Here is a 16,818-nt window from a genome sequence, read left to right as displayed (position 1 = left end):
AGGGGCTGTCTGCCTTCCCTGATGAGGAGATGCTGCCTCTGTCTCAAAGTCATTAAGTGATGGGAGTTTTGATCTCACTATTCCTAGCAATGATGTCTCAGAAGAGACAACAGCCTGTTTTGGAATCCTTCTTCTTCTCCTCAGTATCATAATACAAAGTCTGCTGACAAAGGAATTATCAGCATTAAAGGACAGAAGAACCAGAAACCCACTGTCTAGCTGTACATGCTTTTCCAGCACATGACACTGTTGCAGCAGCCCTCTTGTTAGAGCATAGAAATGAGCCAAGGCACAGACTTATTGTTTACCACAGCATGAAAAGGGTCCCAGTTTATTCTTCTTTACAGCTCAGCCATCCTGACTCCAACCATTCACTGATTCTGGCTGCAGCAAGCTCCTGCTCCAGGTTTCCTTTGCAGACTCTGACTGCTGGTTATTTCTTGCTAAACTCTAACTGCAGGGATCAGTGTGCAGACTCTGACTGCAGCTTTTACCCAGCTAGACTGTGACTGCAAGTTCCAACAACAGGCCCTAACTGCAGAGCCAGACTGACCTCAGAGCAGTCATTCCTTCTCCCCAGGATCCTTCTTCTTCATGATCCTCCACAATAATCCTCTCCTCACCAGCTGACCCACTCCCTTTTATCACACTTATCTTTGGATATAGCTTGGATATAGCTGTGACTCATCAGGTGCGAGGATGAATTGGGTAACACAGCTGTTACTTATCAGTGGCAAGGTCACCTGTATTCCCTTCTCCTACATGACACGGCACTGTGGGCCAGCCTCTTGTTAAGGAAACTTTTAAAGCATGACAGTTATAATAGTAAAACACCTCAGCACAGCCCTGTCTTGTGAACATGTAGGCACCTTCCCAAGCTCCACAGTTCTTAGTCTACATTCCTTTCTGGAGCTCAATTCACAGTGTTATGCTTTGAGTTGTAGGGGCTGATGCTCCACAACAAATTCAGGAGACTGCACACATGCACGCCTACAGCTAAACATCTGCAGATGTTAAAAGCAGGTAAGGTATTAATTCTCAGACCACTAGTTACAAGAAGAAATACTATCAGTGGTAAACTTGACATAGCAATCACTCCTAATTTCCTTGTGCTCTGGACATACCCTTGTTAATTCATCAATTATGTTCTGCTGTTCTATGACCTGAAGCTTTAAAAATTCAGTTTCTTGTTCCTCATTAGCCTGATCCAGGTCATTGAGAGATCTTAATTTCTTTAGAGGAGGATGTGACGTTATTTTTTCTCTCTGTGGTAAGAATAAAAGATAAAAGAGATAAAATAAGAATTCAACAATTAAAAGACCACCTTTCACTTAAGCTATACAGACCTTTAAATATGCTTCAGCTACACCATTTTTTTATTAATGCCTATCAGTGCTTCTTAACAATAAAGCAGGACAGCAAGGCTGAGTTCTTCAACCAGAACAACAAAGCTTTATCTATTTAGTTATCATGCAGCAATACAGCCTCGACAGCCCTTAAAGGTCCTACACCACAGCTTTTCCTTGCCCATGCATCAAGATGTCCCCACATGTGGCAAATAGAGTTGAATCTGTCTAGCGGGTAGACAAATAGTATCTACTGTCATGACCCCATCTCCTTACTCAATGTAGGATGAGACACAGTGAGGCAATGGACATGCTTTACTCGTGTGAAAGACATGCATCCAGTTACACCAGGAGGAAAGGCAAAAAACTGTGGTAACAGATCTATTTTAACCACTGGTCAATATCCTGCCTGCTGCTGAGCATTGGGGGAAAGGAGATGGCTAAAACCTGTGAGAATTACTCTAGCCACCCACAGCTGATTAACTTTCATGATTTGGGCATCCATAGTGTGAAGAGCAGATGTCAGGGAACTAACTTAGCATATATACACTGTGTCCACAGATATGCACCAGTGATGCTGCCCACTGATGCCTAATGCATGCAGATTCCCAAGTCCTTTCTCTTTGCTGTGGGAGACCCCAAGGGACTGTGATAGGCACTACCACAGCTATGGAAGAATAATTCTGACCCATGACACCTGCAATAAGTTTATCTGTCTTCTAGGCATAGGTAAATTGCAGAGTCTTTAAGAGGAATAACCGTGTAACATTAAAATCTTTTTTCTGTGGGACAAGAAAGTTAATCTGATCATCTCCGCCTTATCAGCAGGAAAGCTGCTCCCATTGCAGGGCACTTAACCTGCTCAGAGCAGTGGCTATTACAAGTCAGGGCAAGGTCCATGAACATCCTTAGCAACGGAAGTTGTCTCAGTCTGCCAGCTTACATCTGGCAACCCAGAACATCCACCTCCTTTTTCATTAATGCCAAAACATCAGTGCATGTGTAGGAACACAGGGCCCGGAAGCAGATTGATAACCAAGGCAACCCCATCTGAAGGATATGCAGACCTAACTGCTTTGACCCCACTTCATATGGCCCTGACAAGGGAAATGTATAGCCCCAACCAAATTTAAACATTCTCTCTTTCCCATACCCACCTACCATGCATATGTTTTATGGAAGGATTCTATGTGCTTAGTACCATACCAGAAGTTATCAGCTCTAAAAAGAGCGCGTACATGATGCAAGAACATCATTCTGGCTGAAAACATTACTCTTAACAGCTTCCTTTTTGAACTCCAGATGAAAAAATAGCACAGCAGGACATACCTCAATGAATGATATAACTTTTTCCCCTCTTTCTTTTTTTTTGAAACAATTGAAACTCAATATTCTAACTTTGAGAATAAAGACTTTGACTATGCATTCATGTAAATATATTGCCCATGTATGCATAATACACAATGTTATGGTATGTAAATCAAACCATGGCTGTATCTTAGCAATAGTATTTCACATTATATACAATGCATATTCTCTATTTATATACATCATGCACTATGCAGATGTGGCCACCCACACATAGATCATCCAGTAATCCTCATTTTGCTCTTCAGTACCAACCATTTCTATATTTTCTTTAGTGACTGCTTTGAGTTTATCTTCCATGCGCTGCAAAGACTGCATAAGTTCATCATTTCTCTTCGTGAGGCACTTATTCTTTTCCAGAAGAGGTTTACATTGTTTCTCAGCTTCTCGGACACGCTTCAACTGGATTGATAACAGCAATTAATATACTTGTAATTTGCAATCTTGATGTCTATGTTGTGATTATGACACAAAGAACACTGAGGCTGGCTAAACTGATATGAAAGGAGTGCATTAAGATTTCTAGCTCAGGAATAAAAAAAAAAAAACTGTCAAGAGTTGAATTTATCACCCTCATCCTTAAGCAGAGAAGTTAGGAATATAAACAGGTTAAATAGCCAGGGTCTTGATTCAACACACAGGTATCACCACAGAGTAGAAAATCAGATAAAGAGATCAATTCACAGTTGCCAAATAACCTGGTCAAATACTGGACTACAGACCTTACAGACATTATTTAATTTACAAGGTAAGTCTCACCATGCACAAGGTAAGTCACCAAGCACATGCTGTGTGCTCAAAAAGACTGAACAGAAGCGTTCACATGGAATCCTACAAGCCTTACTGCCTTGACCTCTGCTGTGATTTTGTACTCACATAACTTCAATTAAATTATTGTTTAATTCTAGGATAAAAAGTCCTCCTCAGCCTCCTGACTGATGGGCGTGATGGATGGACAAGGCATATTCATCATCAACTTTATCCTTGGATCCTCCCCCTCTCTGCCTTTCCCCATGGCTCTCAGCCCCTCTGCGTGCCAGTGCAAAAGCTCACATACCAGCTCATTTCGTTCATCAACAAGCAACGTGTTCCGGTCTTCCAGCTTTCGTATCGTGGCATTCAGCTCTGCTATCCTCTTCTGGTTTCTGCGCAAGTCCTGTGCATGAGCAACAATGTCACACAGTTATTGATTCTCCTCAAAATACATGCTTTGGAAAAGAATCCTTAAAAAAAGACCACTCGAGTCAACTTCAGATGTCATCATCAACAAATTATCTTTAGGGACTTTTACAGCACTAAATATGTTGGCAAATATATATATTTAGGAGGAAGTATCTGATTTGGGGGATACTTTAATTGAAAATTTTAAGCCATTTAAAAACTTAAGAGAAAACAACCAAACAGATTATATTTTTTTATGACAGAGATGAAAAAGCTGAAAGATTCTAAATTTTATTGCCTTTTCCTATAGATTGCTTCTATTTGCTGAGCCACTACCTCAGGTGACAAAGTCAGGACAACCCTTTCTGTATCGATTACATTTACTTTCTTATTACTCATTTTTATATATGTAAATATCCTTTTATGTAAGCACTGGTTGTGTAAACATCTTCCATTTAGCCACACAATGGCTCACTTGCACGCTGTGTGAATGACACCCAAGGGCTGTCTGTGGGAAGACAGACAAAGAGGAGGATCTGCTAACAGTCTCAGAGATTCTCTATGCCCCTTGCCCCTCCCTGCTCATCCACCTAATTCTATCTGGTTTTGAGGATGCACGTTATCCAGGTAGTTAGGTTCATCGATGATTCTTCGAAAGGGGCACTGATTATTTAAGATGAGTGGTGAAAATAGAATGACTGGTGAAAACCAGCAGTACAAAGCTTTGTCCAACTAATATGCCCTCTGAAGGCTCTATGGACATTAACTTGTCTGTAGTGAATGAGTGGGAATGTTTTCCCAGGGCCTGAGAAGGTATGTCAGCAAAAAACACACATCCATGCTACTGCTTCGCAAGACCGGTAAAATCTGCGTACAGGGCTGCTGCAGTGCTCCGAACCATCTCCAGCTCTTCCTGGGATCTCTCTTTTGGGACTGCTCATGTTACACTCTGCCTCCTTCACCAAAAAGAGCTGTTCATCCAGAGCTTCCTTTTGCAGCTGCAGCTTCTGCACATAGCCTGTTTGTGTCTCCAGTTCCTTCTCCAATGAAAATATGATCCTGTCTTTAGCCTTGATCTCGTCCATCTGAATGAAAGAAACACCAGAACAATATTACTGTGTGAAGGCAACAGCATTTCTCCAATTTGTATTGTGTGATTTACTTTAGAGCAGTGATCAGTCCTCAAAACTTCTCTACCATACTGCACCAGGCCTGTAAAACAACACAGTCTGAACCATACCCATTAATTTGGGACAGGAGCACATTCATTGAGCATTTTGGCAACACAAGAATACACCTTTAGGATGCAGACTGTGACTGGGGGCGGGGGAGGGGTTGACAGTTTAAATTCCCATTTATTTTATTTAGTTGTCAATTCTTGAATTCCAATTTTCAAGCTAAACTTTCTACCATTACAAGCAGACCCAGCTCTCCACATGACAAGTGTGCCCTGGTTCTGGCCAGGTTCATTTTTGCTGTAGCCAGGGAACCCAGAAGTTAGTCTATCTCATCCCATGTCATTTTCTGGGGATGAGGGTAGCATGGCTGTGGTCAGGTCACAGGTTCCATGCTGAGAATTTTGCACATAAGTCACTCTCCTCTCTCATGTGCATATTTCATTGCTCTTTTCAGTAAAGTGGTCTTCCTTCAATTCATTATCTCATCTTTACCTTTTGTGCCTCCAATTCTCCTCTCCAGCCCACTGCAGAGGATGGGGAGCGAGCAAGCATCAGTATGGTTTGGAAAGTGTAAGTGGGAGCACAAATTGGGAAGTTTCTAAACCACAACACAGGGAAACAACCTGCACCTTTGCTGCTGTGGGCTTCTTTTTGTTCATTTTCCACAATTAGTTACCAAAGGCTACACCAAGGCCAACCCAAAAGATACCTCCTCTCCTGCCATGGTTTATTGTGTTTAGGATACCATAACACAGGCTGGAAAAACCAAAAAACTGTAAGTGCAGATGCAAATGCTCTTTATCTAACCCTTTGTACCTTGTATGTATTAGCAAATCAGAGAGCCAAATCTTTATGGATTAACCAATCACTCTTCTAATTTAAGTGGTTAACTGCCATCACAGTGCTGATCTATTTATTCCTGACAAATGACAGTGAGAAATTTGTAAGACTTTTTCAAAGTGAGTTGCATTGCAGAGATCTGTTACGCAGAAAAAGCTAAGAGACACAAAAGGAAAACTCAGTGCAGCCTAAGAGAACACATTAACTTCTGATTACTGACCAGGCGTCGAATATCCCTTTCACTCTCCCATTTGATCTTGGAAATGGCTTCCTGGTGGGACTGATGCTCACTCCGAAGATCGCCTGCCTTGATCTTATCGGCCTGGATCATATTGTTAAGGGCCTCATCTACCTGCTTTTTGGCAGACTTCAGTTCCGTAATTTCCTGCAGAAGCTTAAGGCGCTCAGAGTCAAACTGTTTCCTGGCCTCCTCACGAGCCTCAATAGTCAGCGCTGTCCGTACTTTATCACTGCTCCCGTCCCGCAGTGCGCACAGCGCTGACTTGAGGCGCTGGATTTCACTGTCTCGGACTTTCACCATTCTCGTCATCTCCTGCTCGTGCTGTTTGATGAGGTTCTCCCTCACAGCCTGCAGTTCCTTCATTTTCTCCTCATGGAGTTTGGCTTTTAGTTCTGTGATCTGCACGGTCTGCTTGCGTTGCTCCACTTCGCGGATACGCTTCGTTTCTTGAGTCTTCTCTCTTTCGAGTTTAGCAACCTACATTGAGATAAAATGAAAGTCATCTGCTACCAACGTAACATTATCAAAACAAGCCCACCCAGACATATCCACGTCAAATTGAGAAAAACCCTGAGACCCCAGACAATCCTCTACATTCCTAAAACAAAATATAGGCCAGCTCCTGAGGCATTCATGTAGATTACATTGTCTTGACTCAAACAAAAAACCCTATCTTCTGCAGGTGCCCTGCCTCACACAATGATGCTACGTGTACTTTTAATACTTCCTTAGGAAATAAGACTCCATATATAGGTGTGCATTTGTCTAAAAGCTTTTTAACCCAGCAGTCAAATTCACCAGAAAATTGGAGGGCTCAGAAACAGCAAAATTCCTACAACTTTCACATACTGCTGCATTTGAGGGCCAGAGATTTCTCCAACTTGTAGCTCAGTAAAATGGAATCTTTTCCACAGAAGCCACAGGACATCCACAGTAAATGTTATGAGTTGGGAAAGAATTAGACCACTACTTTAGGAAAGAGCTGTGTGGCCTCTGTCGAATTCTGTGATACAATTTTTTCCATGTGTTTGTCTTCTTCAGCAGACACTTTTATTTAAGACCAAACCCTCACCTTAGATTTCTCCTGATGCAGCTCAATTTGAATGTCTGTTAGCTTAGTCCTGAGTTCCTCATTGGCAGCCTGCAGGGCAACAATCAGTGCCTCAGGCTTTTCGCCCTTGCTTCGTCCTTTTTTTGACATGGTTTCTTATTAGCAGGAGTCCACGTGTTTATTTCAAATATGGACTGCCATCTTTTTCTATTCCTTTCAGAGCCAGTTAGTTCAGCAACTACTGCGTGACATTACTTAAGGTCCTGGATTCAGCTGCTTTGGAAGCCCTGTGAGAAATAAGAGATACTATTATCTGTCAGTGGACGCTGCATCTGGACAGCTCACATGCTTACAGAACACAACAGAGCATTCCCATCTCCAAACACTGCAATCTTTGTCTGAAAACCTGCAAGGGAGATCCCAGCACAATCATGCTTCTGAACACCAGCCTGGCACACTTGTGGGAATTCCATGTTTGCCCTGTTTTCTGTTCTCAAAAAAGGGCACCACACATTGAAGATAGGCATTAATTTACCATAAAGATTAGTGCTGTTGGGAGTACAGGACTAGAAGGGACAGGTTATTTAATCAAATTCTTGCAGTCTGAGGTAACAACAAAGCAGATGCTTTAACCTCAAAGATCTACGAATAATATCATTCTCTTCCCCTTCCCAACCCCTGATCCCCTGCAAGATCCTGTGCCAAACTCAAAGACTCTCCAGAACACTCCTACCATCTGTCACAGGAGGAAAGGGCAAGTGAAGTTCTCCTCAGCATTCCAGGTTTCTGTGGAAGCAGAAAACGAATAACATGCAAGAGCCTGTTCAGATTAGAAATTATCCCCATGGAGTGAGAAATGAGTGCCTATGCCTTTTGGAGGATTAAGATCCTAATTTACAAATGAAGCAAGAAATGACAATATCACACTGTAATCTAGCACTTGGGGTTTTAACATCTGATTATCAACAGTATAAAATAAAATTCTGGATATTAGACAAACATCATCATTATCCTATATTCATTTTAATTTGATAGCATTATTATTCCCATTTGTGGCTGCTAGCTGAGAGTGTGTTGAGAACTGGTCTATCAGTTTGGAGATGGGCAAAGCGCTGAAACATTAAGACTGCAAAGAAGGGGACACAGCACAGTATAGTGGTAGAGGTGAAACTTTCCAGCAATAATGATCAGTACTAGATTCCAGGTAAGCTTTTCTCAATTATTTTCAGGTTGCACTTTTTTTTTTTTTTTTTTTTTGCTTTAGGTACAAAACATAAATAAAATCATAATCTTCTACGTTAAAACAAATAAAGAGACCTCCAAATATGAAAGCCTGTTTAACACAAGAAAAAATTGCATGCATCGGTAGGAGGAAGGACAAGAAAAGAATTTAATGTCCCTGTGTTCCAAGAGGGAATTTTGAGGCTGTTTCAGTAAGTCCAACAAGACATATGAAGACGTTTCCTGCAGCACTTTACTCACCCCTGTTCTTCTTCAGAGTGCTACAAGGACAGCATCAGAACATTCTGACAGCAGCTTAATACTAAGGCTGATAAAGAAAGATCACTTGCAAGGTGTAGGCCACTTTCCCTGTCATGTTCCAACTATGGAGTGCTGTTTGTACAACCGAGAGCATCCACATATATTGTTTAGGCAGAAGAGCATAAGGGATTTGCCATCAAAGTATCACAACTTAGGCAAAGTACAGTAAAAAATCTTCTGTTATGTATGGTGATACAGTCTGTATGGAAACTGAGGCACATTTCAGAACAAAAGGTTCTATTTCAGCAATAGTATTTCCATTCAAAGTCAGCGGAGCAAGCTCACACACTAAAAAGTTCTCAAAATTAAGGCTGTCCCAGTTAGTTATTACATATCATAGAGGTATGAGCAAAAATTTTAGATGTAATCTCTGCCCCAATGATCTTACAACTTGTTCAAATATCCTATTCAATTACTGTGAACCAAATACTTTCCAAAACACAGAAAAACATGTCCTTTTTCTAACACCAGATGCTGCTGTCCATTCTGACTGCACAGCATGCATCTGTACCTCAGCTATCACAGTCCTTGACTCTTAATGCTTCTCCCAGCAGGCCACACTACAGAAGAATATGCATACAGCTATATATTTATAGCAAGTAGAAAGACTGCTAATTATGCAACAGCTGCCCAATATGAGAACCACCAAACGTAAGAGGCATCCGAAACAGCAAATCTCATAGAAACACTTGTGTGAAATAACTTTACAGGAGAACCACCATAAAACTGGTTCCAGCCCCATAATAAGAAGTTCCAATCCCATAGAATAGATATCCAATTGCCTACCCAAGTGAGTTAAAACAACAGAAAAATCATATTTGAAATATGAAAAAATGCCTGCAGCTGAAAACCACTTTACCAGTCTGAACAGTGCTAAAGTGAAAGGGAACTTTGCCATTGACTGGAACAGGAGCAGGAACAGGAGACCAATATGCCTTCCATGATAACTAAATCCATAAAATGTACTTAGAAATGAGCCTGGGGACTTAGAAAAAAGAAGGAAACAGAATTCTATTAACTCCTAGAATCTTAATCAGACATACTGCCTTTCATCGTGATGAATAAATTAATGTACTCACACTTCTTCTTGCTCTTTGAACAATGCCCCATAATTGTATCAGAATGTTGCAGTGATGGGTGGGTAAGGCTGGGATGAGAACTCACAGCTCTGATCTAAGAACACTTTAACAGTGTTAAGCAGTATCCAGACTATTCATAATAATACATCTTAATTTTCTTTCCCAGGAGAGATCCAGAGAAGCACCATTTAGCCCAATTAACTTTTAAATATGAAATAATGTTTAAAGTAAAACATAACTAGACAGTTCCCTCCGTTGCATAGGTGCTATCTGCTCTAGGTGTTGGTTGATGATGGGCACAAGTACCCAGCTCTCACCTCTGCTGAGTAACCTCTCTTGTTTGGATGCTTGGGCACTTTTCAGTCACTGCAACTCTCTTTACCACAGACTCGAATGCTAAAAGACAAATATTGTAATCATAGGTATGTGGCATACTAGACTGGGATTCAAATGATAATACAGTAGATAAGACTCTGCAGGGCAAGCTAGAGAGAAGAATAGAAAATACTCACTGACAGGCGTGGCACGATGAATATAATTGCACTACAGATTAAAGTGGTAATTTATCAGACCCAGGCACAGGACTCTAGAACACCTTGGGTTATTGTGAAAATCAAGAACAGACTCAGCAGTCTTTCTTTTTCCAAACAGGAAGAAGGTGTCTGAGCTAAGAGACTTATGGAGTACCTTTTGATTCAAAGCAAAAGAAGGGAAACAAATGCTGCCCACACTAAGTGAAGTGTAGCTTGGCTAAATAGTTAGTATAAGCTGCTACACTGTGGCTGAACTTTGTATTTGATAAATGTTTATTTGTGGGACAAAGTCTACCAAGGGAAAGAGAAAGATCAAGCTTGCATTTTCATTCCCAAATCTAATAACATTTTACTTTATTTTCCTAATCAGTATTATTTACTCCTTTGTCCCTCCAGAGACCTTGGTGTCATCAACAATTATCTGCACAACACATGAAGGTTTTCACAGAGCCCCATAAGTTCACAATATCACCCTACTAACCAGAGGAGCATCTCTCCCTGAAACTGTACTGGCCCTATCAAGTCTGAAAGCATCATATTATACACCAGATCATAATTAAGACTGTAAGACAAAATCTGTTCTGTGTAATTTCTAAATCTCTTCCTTTCTCAGCATTATAAAATAATAAAGTGCTGCAGGATAGCGGGAAGGAAGAAAAGAGGTAGAATCTAAGTAGATTTAATACAGTCTCCAAATCTAGAGCTGGTTTTAAAAAAGTAATACTTTCTGTAGTGTGAAAAATCTTGGAAGTTAAGAATTTCTGTGCCTAACAAAATAAATTGAAACGTTGATAATTTTTTTTTTTAAATATTGAAAGTGTCTTATTAAATGCCCTGCTATTGAGAAATCAATGCATCATTGCTGAGAATATTATTTTGACTTATATACTGTCACACTTAAAAATGAAATAGCTCTATCAAAACCAAGCAACTCCTTCAAACCATACACTAATTAAACACTGTTGAAAACAGTTCCAAAACTGTTGCTTCAGTTCGTACCACCTATGAGTTTTGTCAAGATATATTTACGAAAACTGACATCAACTGGTTGTCTGGCAGGAAAGCTTTTACAGCATAGAGGAAAAATATCATAATCAATAGCAGCCACTCATTCCCTACATCCATTCTCAAGCTGACCTACACAATTGCAAGTCAAACTTGCTGCTCTCATAATAAAGAAAAGCAGCCTGAAAAAACTGCAAATCCTTGTCAGATTGGATTCTGTTGGGCAGTATTGGCAAACATACATTTATAACCACATCATCACTTCATGCTTACTCTGGAAAAGACTCTGCTTCTGTAAGTTGTCTGCCCAGTCTCTTGCCAGGTCTGGATTTTGTGACCTGACTGAACCTCAGCTAGGGTTCCAGACCTCACTGGCATTTCTCTAAGTGCTATTGTTCCCCTTGTGGCAATGTGGCAGTGTAAGGTGCTCAAAGTAAATCTGCTCACTGTTCATACTAGTACACTTGATTCTGTGAGACTTATCAGCAAGGAAAAAGCATCAATGTTCTCAGGTCTTCCATAGCAGGGAGGCAGTTTCAGACAACATAAAACTGAGCAAACTGTGGAGTTCTGCCCAAGTGACAATCACTCCTTACCATGTGTAAAAGTTAACATTCTTATCAACAATAAGAAACAGGGCACATACCAAGCTTGCTTACTTACTCCCAGTATTCAATAGTCCTCCTCCACAGAAATCCCTACTACAAGGAAGAACATACTTCAGGAAGGATGCTAGTACAAGCACCAGTTCATCTCTCCATTTCAAGGATCAAGTGATCACCTCTAACAGAGCATCTCTTACTGATGTCTCCAAAATCTGCAGTCCCAGGAGGAAGTTTCTGGGAATAACACAGCGCTTAAAGTATCAAGGAGGGACTATCAGAAATTTTTGAATCATCTCATTTGTGTCATCATTTATGTTCTGCTAAAGAGGAACCTGCCACGTGAGCAAAATAATTTTATCACCAATGAACAAGGTGTGTACAGCTAAAATTGCAATTAAAAGAGGGGCTTTTATTTTTCTTGCCCATAGGAAGGCGCCATCCCCATCTGAGCTCACACCAAGGGTCATACTTTAATTTCAGTTATAATTTTCTGAGGGCAAGAGCAGATAGAATCCCTAATTCATACATGTGTTCCTCCCAACACCTTGCTCTCAGGCACTTACTTGGTTCTGCTCAAGGAGTGGCTCCACTGTAGTGGATTTAGCTATGTGAACAAGCGAAAACTCTGATCTAAACATGTTCTCCCCTGGGCCCAGAGCCAGCATTTCAGCTCTTGCCAAGATAACATGCTAACTTGGAATCCCACTGACACAACTCTCCATCAGAAAAAGGTGCCATGATTCAGGTCAGGTCACCCTAACATGAGTGAGTGCTCCAAATCACAACTGCTGATCCAAGCACCCTGGCTCTGGATCCCAATCCTGACTCTAGAACCAGAAGTTCAGATCACGGCAAGCATGATGCAAGTATAATGTGAAGCTTTTTCATCCTTGACAAATCCTTTCTGACCTTTCACCACTGTTGGGGAGGAGGAAGCCAAAAAACCCTATAAATATGATTGCCTCTATTCTGAGAATGAGAAACCTGTGAGATAGAATTGAAAGTAAGTTTTGATGTTTGAGATGTATTAGATACTGGATCTCTGGGAAAACAGTTATGTGACCATCTGAAAGTTACCTGCAGCCAGACCCAGAGGTCAAATGGAATGTTCTGTCTCACCCCTCAATGTATGGTTCATCCCACACCTGTACCCCTCCCCTGAAGTATCAGGTATCTTTAACCCCATTGGCACAAGTCTGTTCCAGCCCACCTCGAGACCCCTTATAAGGGGGCTGTGAAGGTGGCTCGGCCTCTTTGCTCTTTGCTCTCTCTTTGCTTGCACCCTTTCCCGAGGACTTTCCTCTCTTGGAATCTCCTCTCCCTACTTCTCCCTTCCCCCACCTCCCTAGGCCTTGCCACGAGCTGCAGCCTGGCAGCTCAGAGCAAGGCCCCCACATCCCTTACAATAAACCTCATCTTCTAAAACCTAACTTCAGAGATCTCTCGTCTACATTTATCTACACCGTCCTGGAGTCCTCAGCAGCAGGAGGAAGCAATTTCTACACACCACCTCGGCCAACAACCTGCAATAATTTTGCAAGAGGCATTTTCTATTCCCACAAAATGGTGAAAAATCCCTTAGAACTAGAGGAGCAGTTCCAGTGCTTACATGCTGGAAATTCCAGTACCCAGACTGGGTTCATGCTCAGGTCCGGTCTTGATACAGTCTTAAGCAATACTTTAAGGAAATAATATTTCCACATAAGCTAATTCCCATTACTGCACCGACTCTGTTAGCTACAAGGGGAACACTGACCATACACAACTCCCTGTGTCTCCAAAATCTGTCTCATTTGCCTTAGTGGGATTTAAATGAATCTTAAGTCCTTGCTTTGGATTTTATTTACCAGCTCTTCAGGACAAATTCTAACCACCCTCTGATTTGGACTGCACAAAAATCACTGTAATGTAGATAAGATTTCTAATCAATACTATAATAATTTTCAGGAATATTAAAATACCATCTGAACTGAGCTCACAATATCCCTTGGATATGGGGCTCTACACAAGGAATATTGGATGAATCTGGTGCTGCTAGGCTGCCCATGCTAAAATTACCATTGGCCCTTGCTCTAAAACATGAACCAGAAAAACTCTATCCAAGTAGCTGGCGACTCCATGGAAACAGTAAAAAGGGGACAGAAGCATTATTGTTACCCGCAGCAAAGCTAAGCAGATTTGTTAAAACAATATTCTAGTATTCTGTAGCTAAAATACCATCTGTCTCTTTCTCATACACTTATTCTCCTAGAAGTTGGCATAACACAATGCACACTGAGAACACTAACAGTAATAAAGAAAATCCTGCTCTATCCCAAAAGGAAGTGGACATTTTCCAGAATCAGTACTTTTCAGCATAAGATGCAAATGGATACTGACTGGAGACTCTACTTAAGAATGGCAGGATTGTCAGAACAAGAAAAAGCTCTATCAACCTGCCCAGCTCACTGCAAGATGGGGACCTGACTAAGCATTTTAGTGGTTTTGTATTTTGCGCATTATTTTATGCAAGTAGATCACACTCTACTACCAGACAACATGCACCACCTGGAAGAGAAACACTGCAATTCATGGAGTTTATCGTATCAGGCTCTCCTTTATTTGATTTTAACAACCCAACAAAACCGTCTTTTATTTAATTGAAATGCATATAAACAAGAAAACAACAGAGAGAGAAAGTTCATGCCCCAGATCCCTCTTCTGAAAACCCTTCCTTCTCCTTCTAAGGCCATAGGAATGATCACCTCTTATCTTACAAATAACAGAGGAAGGTATCTTACATTCACTATTAAAAATTGTCAGATATTTAAGTAATTTCTCTATTTAAAGCAATAAGATTAACTTTGGAAGTTTTTGCCATTTTTAGCTCAGCTCTTGATACAGCCAATAAATGCAGACGTTGGTTTCAGAACAGATCAAAAAAAAAAAATCTGCACTCTGGCCTCCCACATTCACTTTTAACAACATACATGTCTACAATGAACTGTTTTCTTTTTTGAATACCTTACTTCCAACTAGATTACTAACTTCTTGCAATTTATTATCAGCTTGCAGTTCAGTATAGCTTCAAAAAATGTATTTTCTTCTCCCACTCTACTGCCATCAATGCCTTAAAGAACCTCATGTTCTAATTTCTCACATTGCTCTAATTTCCCATGTCCTGTATCCCTCTTGCCTCTTCCTTCCATTTTCTGTGAAAAGAATATGAATGTTCCCTTTACCGGGGAAGGTCAGCAAAAACAAAGCCAGCAGTTTATCTCTTTACATTAACTCTCCAGCAGAAATGTAAACAGATCTTTTACATTAGTCATTTCTACACATCTTTTAGACTCAAAGTCCCTCTAAAAATAAAAACATTACAAGCAATGGGTTTTTATCATTTGCTAATTGTTGTGAATCTTACCCTTCTATCATATGGAGAAAGAAAGGTTCTTTTGTCATCTCTAAAGTCTGTGAACTCTTTAAGAATGGTCTGAAACAACAGAAACTTTTCCTGTCAGTGGCACAGCTCAGCTAAAAAACAAGTACTCACCATGCTTTGCCTGTGATTTCCAACAAACCATATGAAAACACACCACATAACACCACACATGCTGACTTAAGTAGCTATGCTCATAATGGGAAGAATGGAACATAACAAATAAACTAGAATAAAGTGAAACTCATGCTAAATGTAGATTTTATTCTTACAGTTTACTATTTAAAAAGTACCACTGAAAACTTACAGGATGGTATTTAGCTGAATTGTGCTGCTTTAAAAACAGGAGCACCAGCATCTATTTGTATTATGATGACTATTTGATTACGGCAGCAGGTGATGAGCTGATTTCTCAGCTGAAAAAAAGGTGTAAGCATGAAACACCACCCACTAGATCCAGCTGAGATGCTGGTTCATACATGATGTGACAAAGCACAAAAAAAATTAAGAGGTTTCACTTACGAGACATTCAGAATATTGACTTGAATGTGCAGATCTTCATTAAGGAAAAATATTCTATGGTAATTTCAGAGAGATTTGAATAAGCATTAAGATACTGTATTTAATTTCAAATATATTTACAAATGCCTAAATCATCGAGTTCACCTAACACAGGCTCTCATGCAGGTCACAGACACCCATTTCATATTCCAAGAAAAGGACAACATGTAGGTCATGTTGCAACCCACAAAAATCCGTGACATAATGCAAAAGGGATCCGCAAGCAGCCTTGCTGGACATGGCTGGGGCAGTGATCCATCCACACCAAAGGCACAGATATTTGTCAGCTCTCCCCTGTGCCTCTGAAACATGTACTGGACACACACTAAACTTACAGGTTTGGTCTTGAAAGCGCTTCCAAATTAATTAAACAGTCTTTCCTTAGTTATAAGCTACCAAACAGTAACCAGCACAACTGTTCTTTCAGATGTATATAATCCAATCTTTCCAGAGAAACAGTCCCCACATACTCTGTGTTCAGCTAAGACTGATTGTAACTGATCACAATTTCCTGTCAGAGAGGGGACGTGAAAAGGGGATATTATTAAGGGCTGTATTAAATAAAGCAGATTCTCAAAAAATAATTGCATCTTATTTTGTTCCTCACCAATGCACAGAGATGTCATTAACATTCATGAAAATTCTAAGTGCCTGTTATGCATTAACACAATTTTAAGTCTTTTTATAATTTTTGTACACCACGTCTACCCCAAATACATGCCAAACAGTTCAGTATTGATGCTAATTAATTTCTACCACTTGTAACATTAAGAGTTCTTAGGATTTTGCTTGCGTTACAGAAATGAAAAATTAAAAGCATTTCTGCACCCATTAAAAACATCAGCTTGATGAATATTAGCAAACCAGTGCACATACAGGAGAAAAAAAAA

General features: G+C 40.4%; 1 protein-coding gene across 6 annotated transcripts in view; it reads right to left on the bottom strand.

Annotated features, from left to right (window-relative positions):
- JAKMIP2 (janus kinase and microtubule interacting protein 2) overlaps window positions 1-16,818 on the bottom strand; it is a 43,715-nt gene that overhangs the window by 22,200 nt on the left and 4,697 nt on the right. For 4 of the 6 annotated variants that reach the window (XR_005703121.1, XM_040078037.1, XM_040078039.1 and 1 more), the window contains exons 2-7: window positions 7,207-7,472; window positions 6,114-6,611; window positions 4,751-4,960; window positions 3,772-3,870; window positions 2,970-3,116; window positions 1,125-1,265 (exon numbers count right to left, since the gene is read on the bottom strand). Coding sequence is in view for 5 of the 6 variants with exons in the window: in XM_040078037.1 (XP_039933971.1) it covers window positions 1,125-1,265; window positions 2,970-3,116; window positions 3,772-3,870; window positions 4,751-4,960; window positions 6,114-6,611; window positions 7,207-7,335 (1,224 nt within the window). In the remaining variant the exon portion in view is untranslated. Of the gene's footprint in view, window positions 1-1,124; window positions 1,266-2,969; window positions 3,117-3,771; window positions 3,871-4,750; window positions 4,961-6,113; window positions 6,612-7,206; window positions 7,473-7,918; window positions 7,936-16,818 lie in introns of those variants that run through there. The other 2 variants (XM_058422444.1, XM_040078040.1) reach the window with 2 other exon arrangements.

Source organism: Hirundo rustica, chromosome 14 (genome assembly GCF_015227805.2).
Source record: "Hirundo rustica isolate bHirRus1 chromosome 14, bHirRus1.pri.v3, whole genome shotgun sequence".
In the NCBI taxonomy this organism is placed as follows: domain Eukaryota; kingdom Metazoa; phylum Chordata; class Aves; order Passeriformes; family Hirundinidae; genus Hirundo; species Hirundo rustica.
This window is presented reverse-complemented; position numbering and strand designations above follow the sequence as displayed.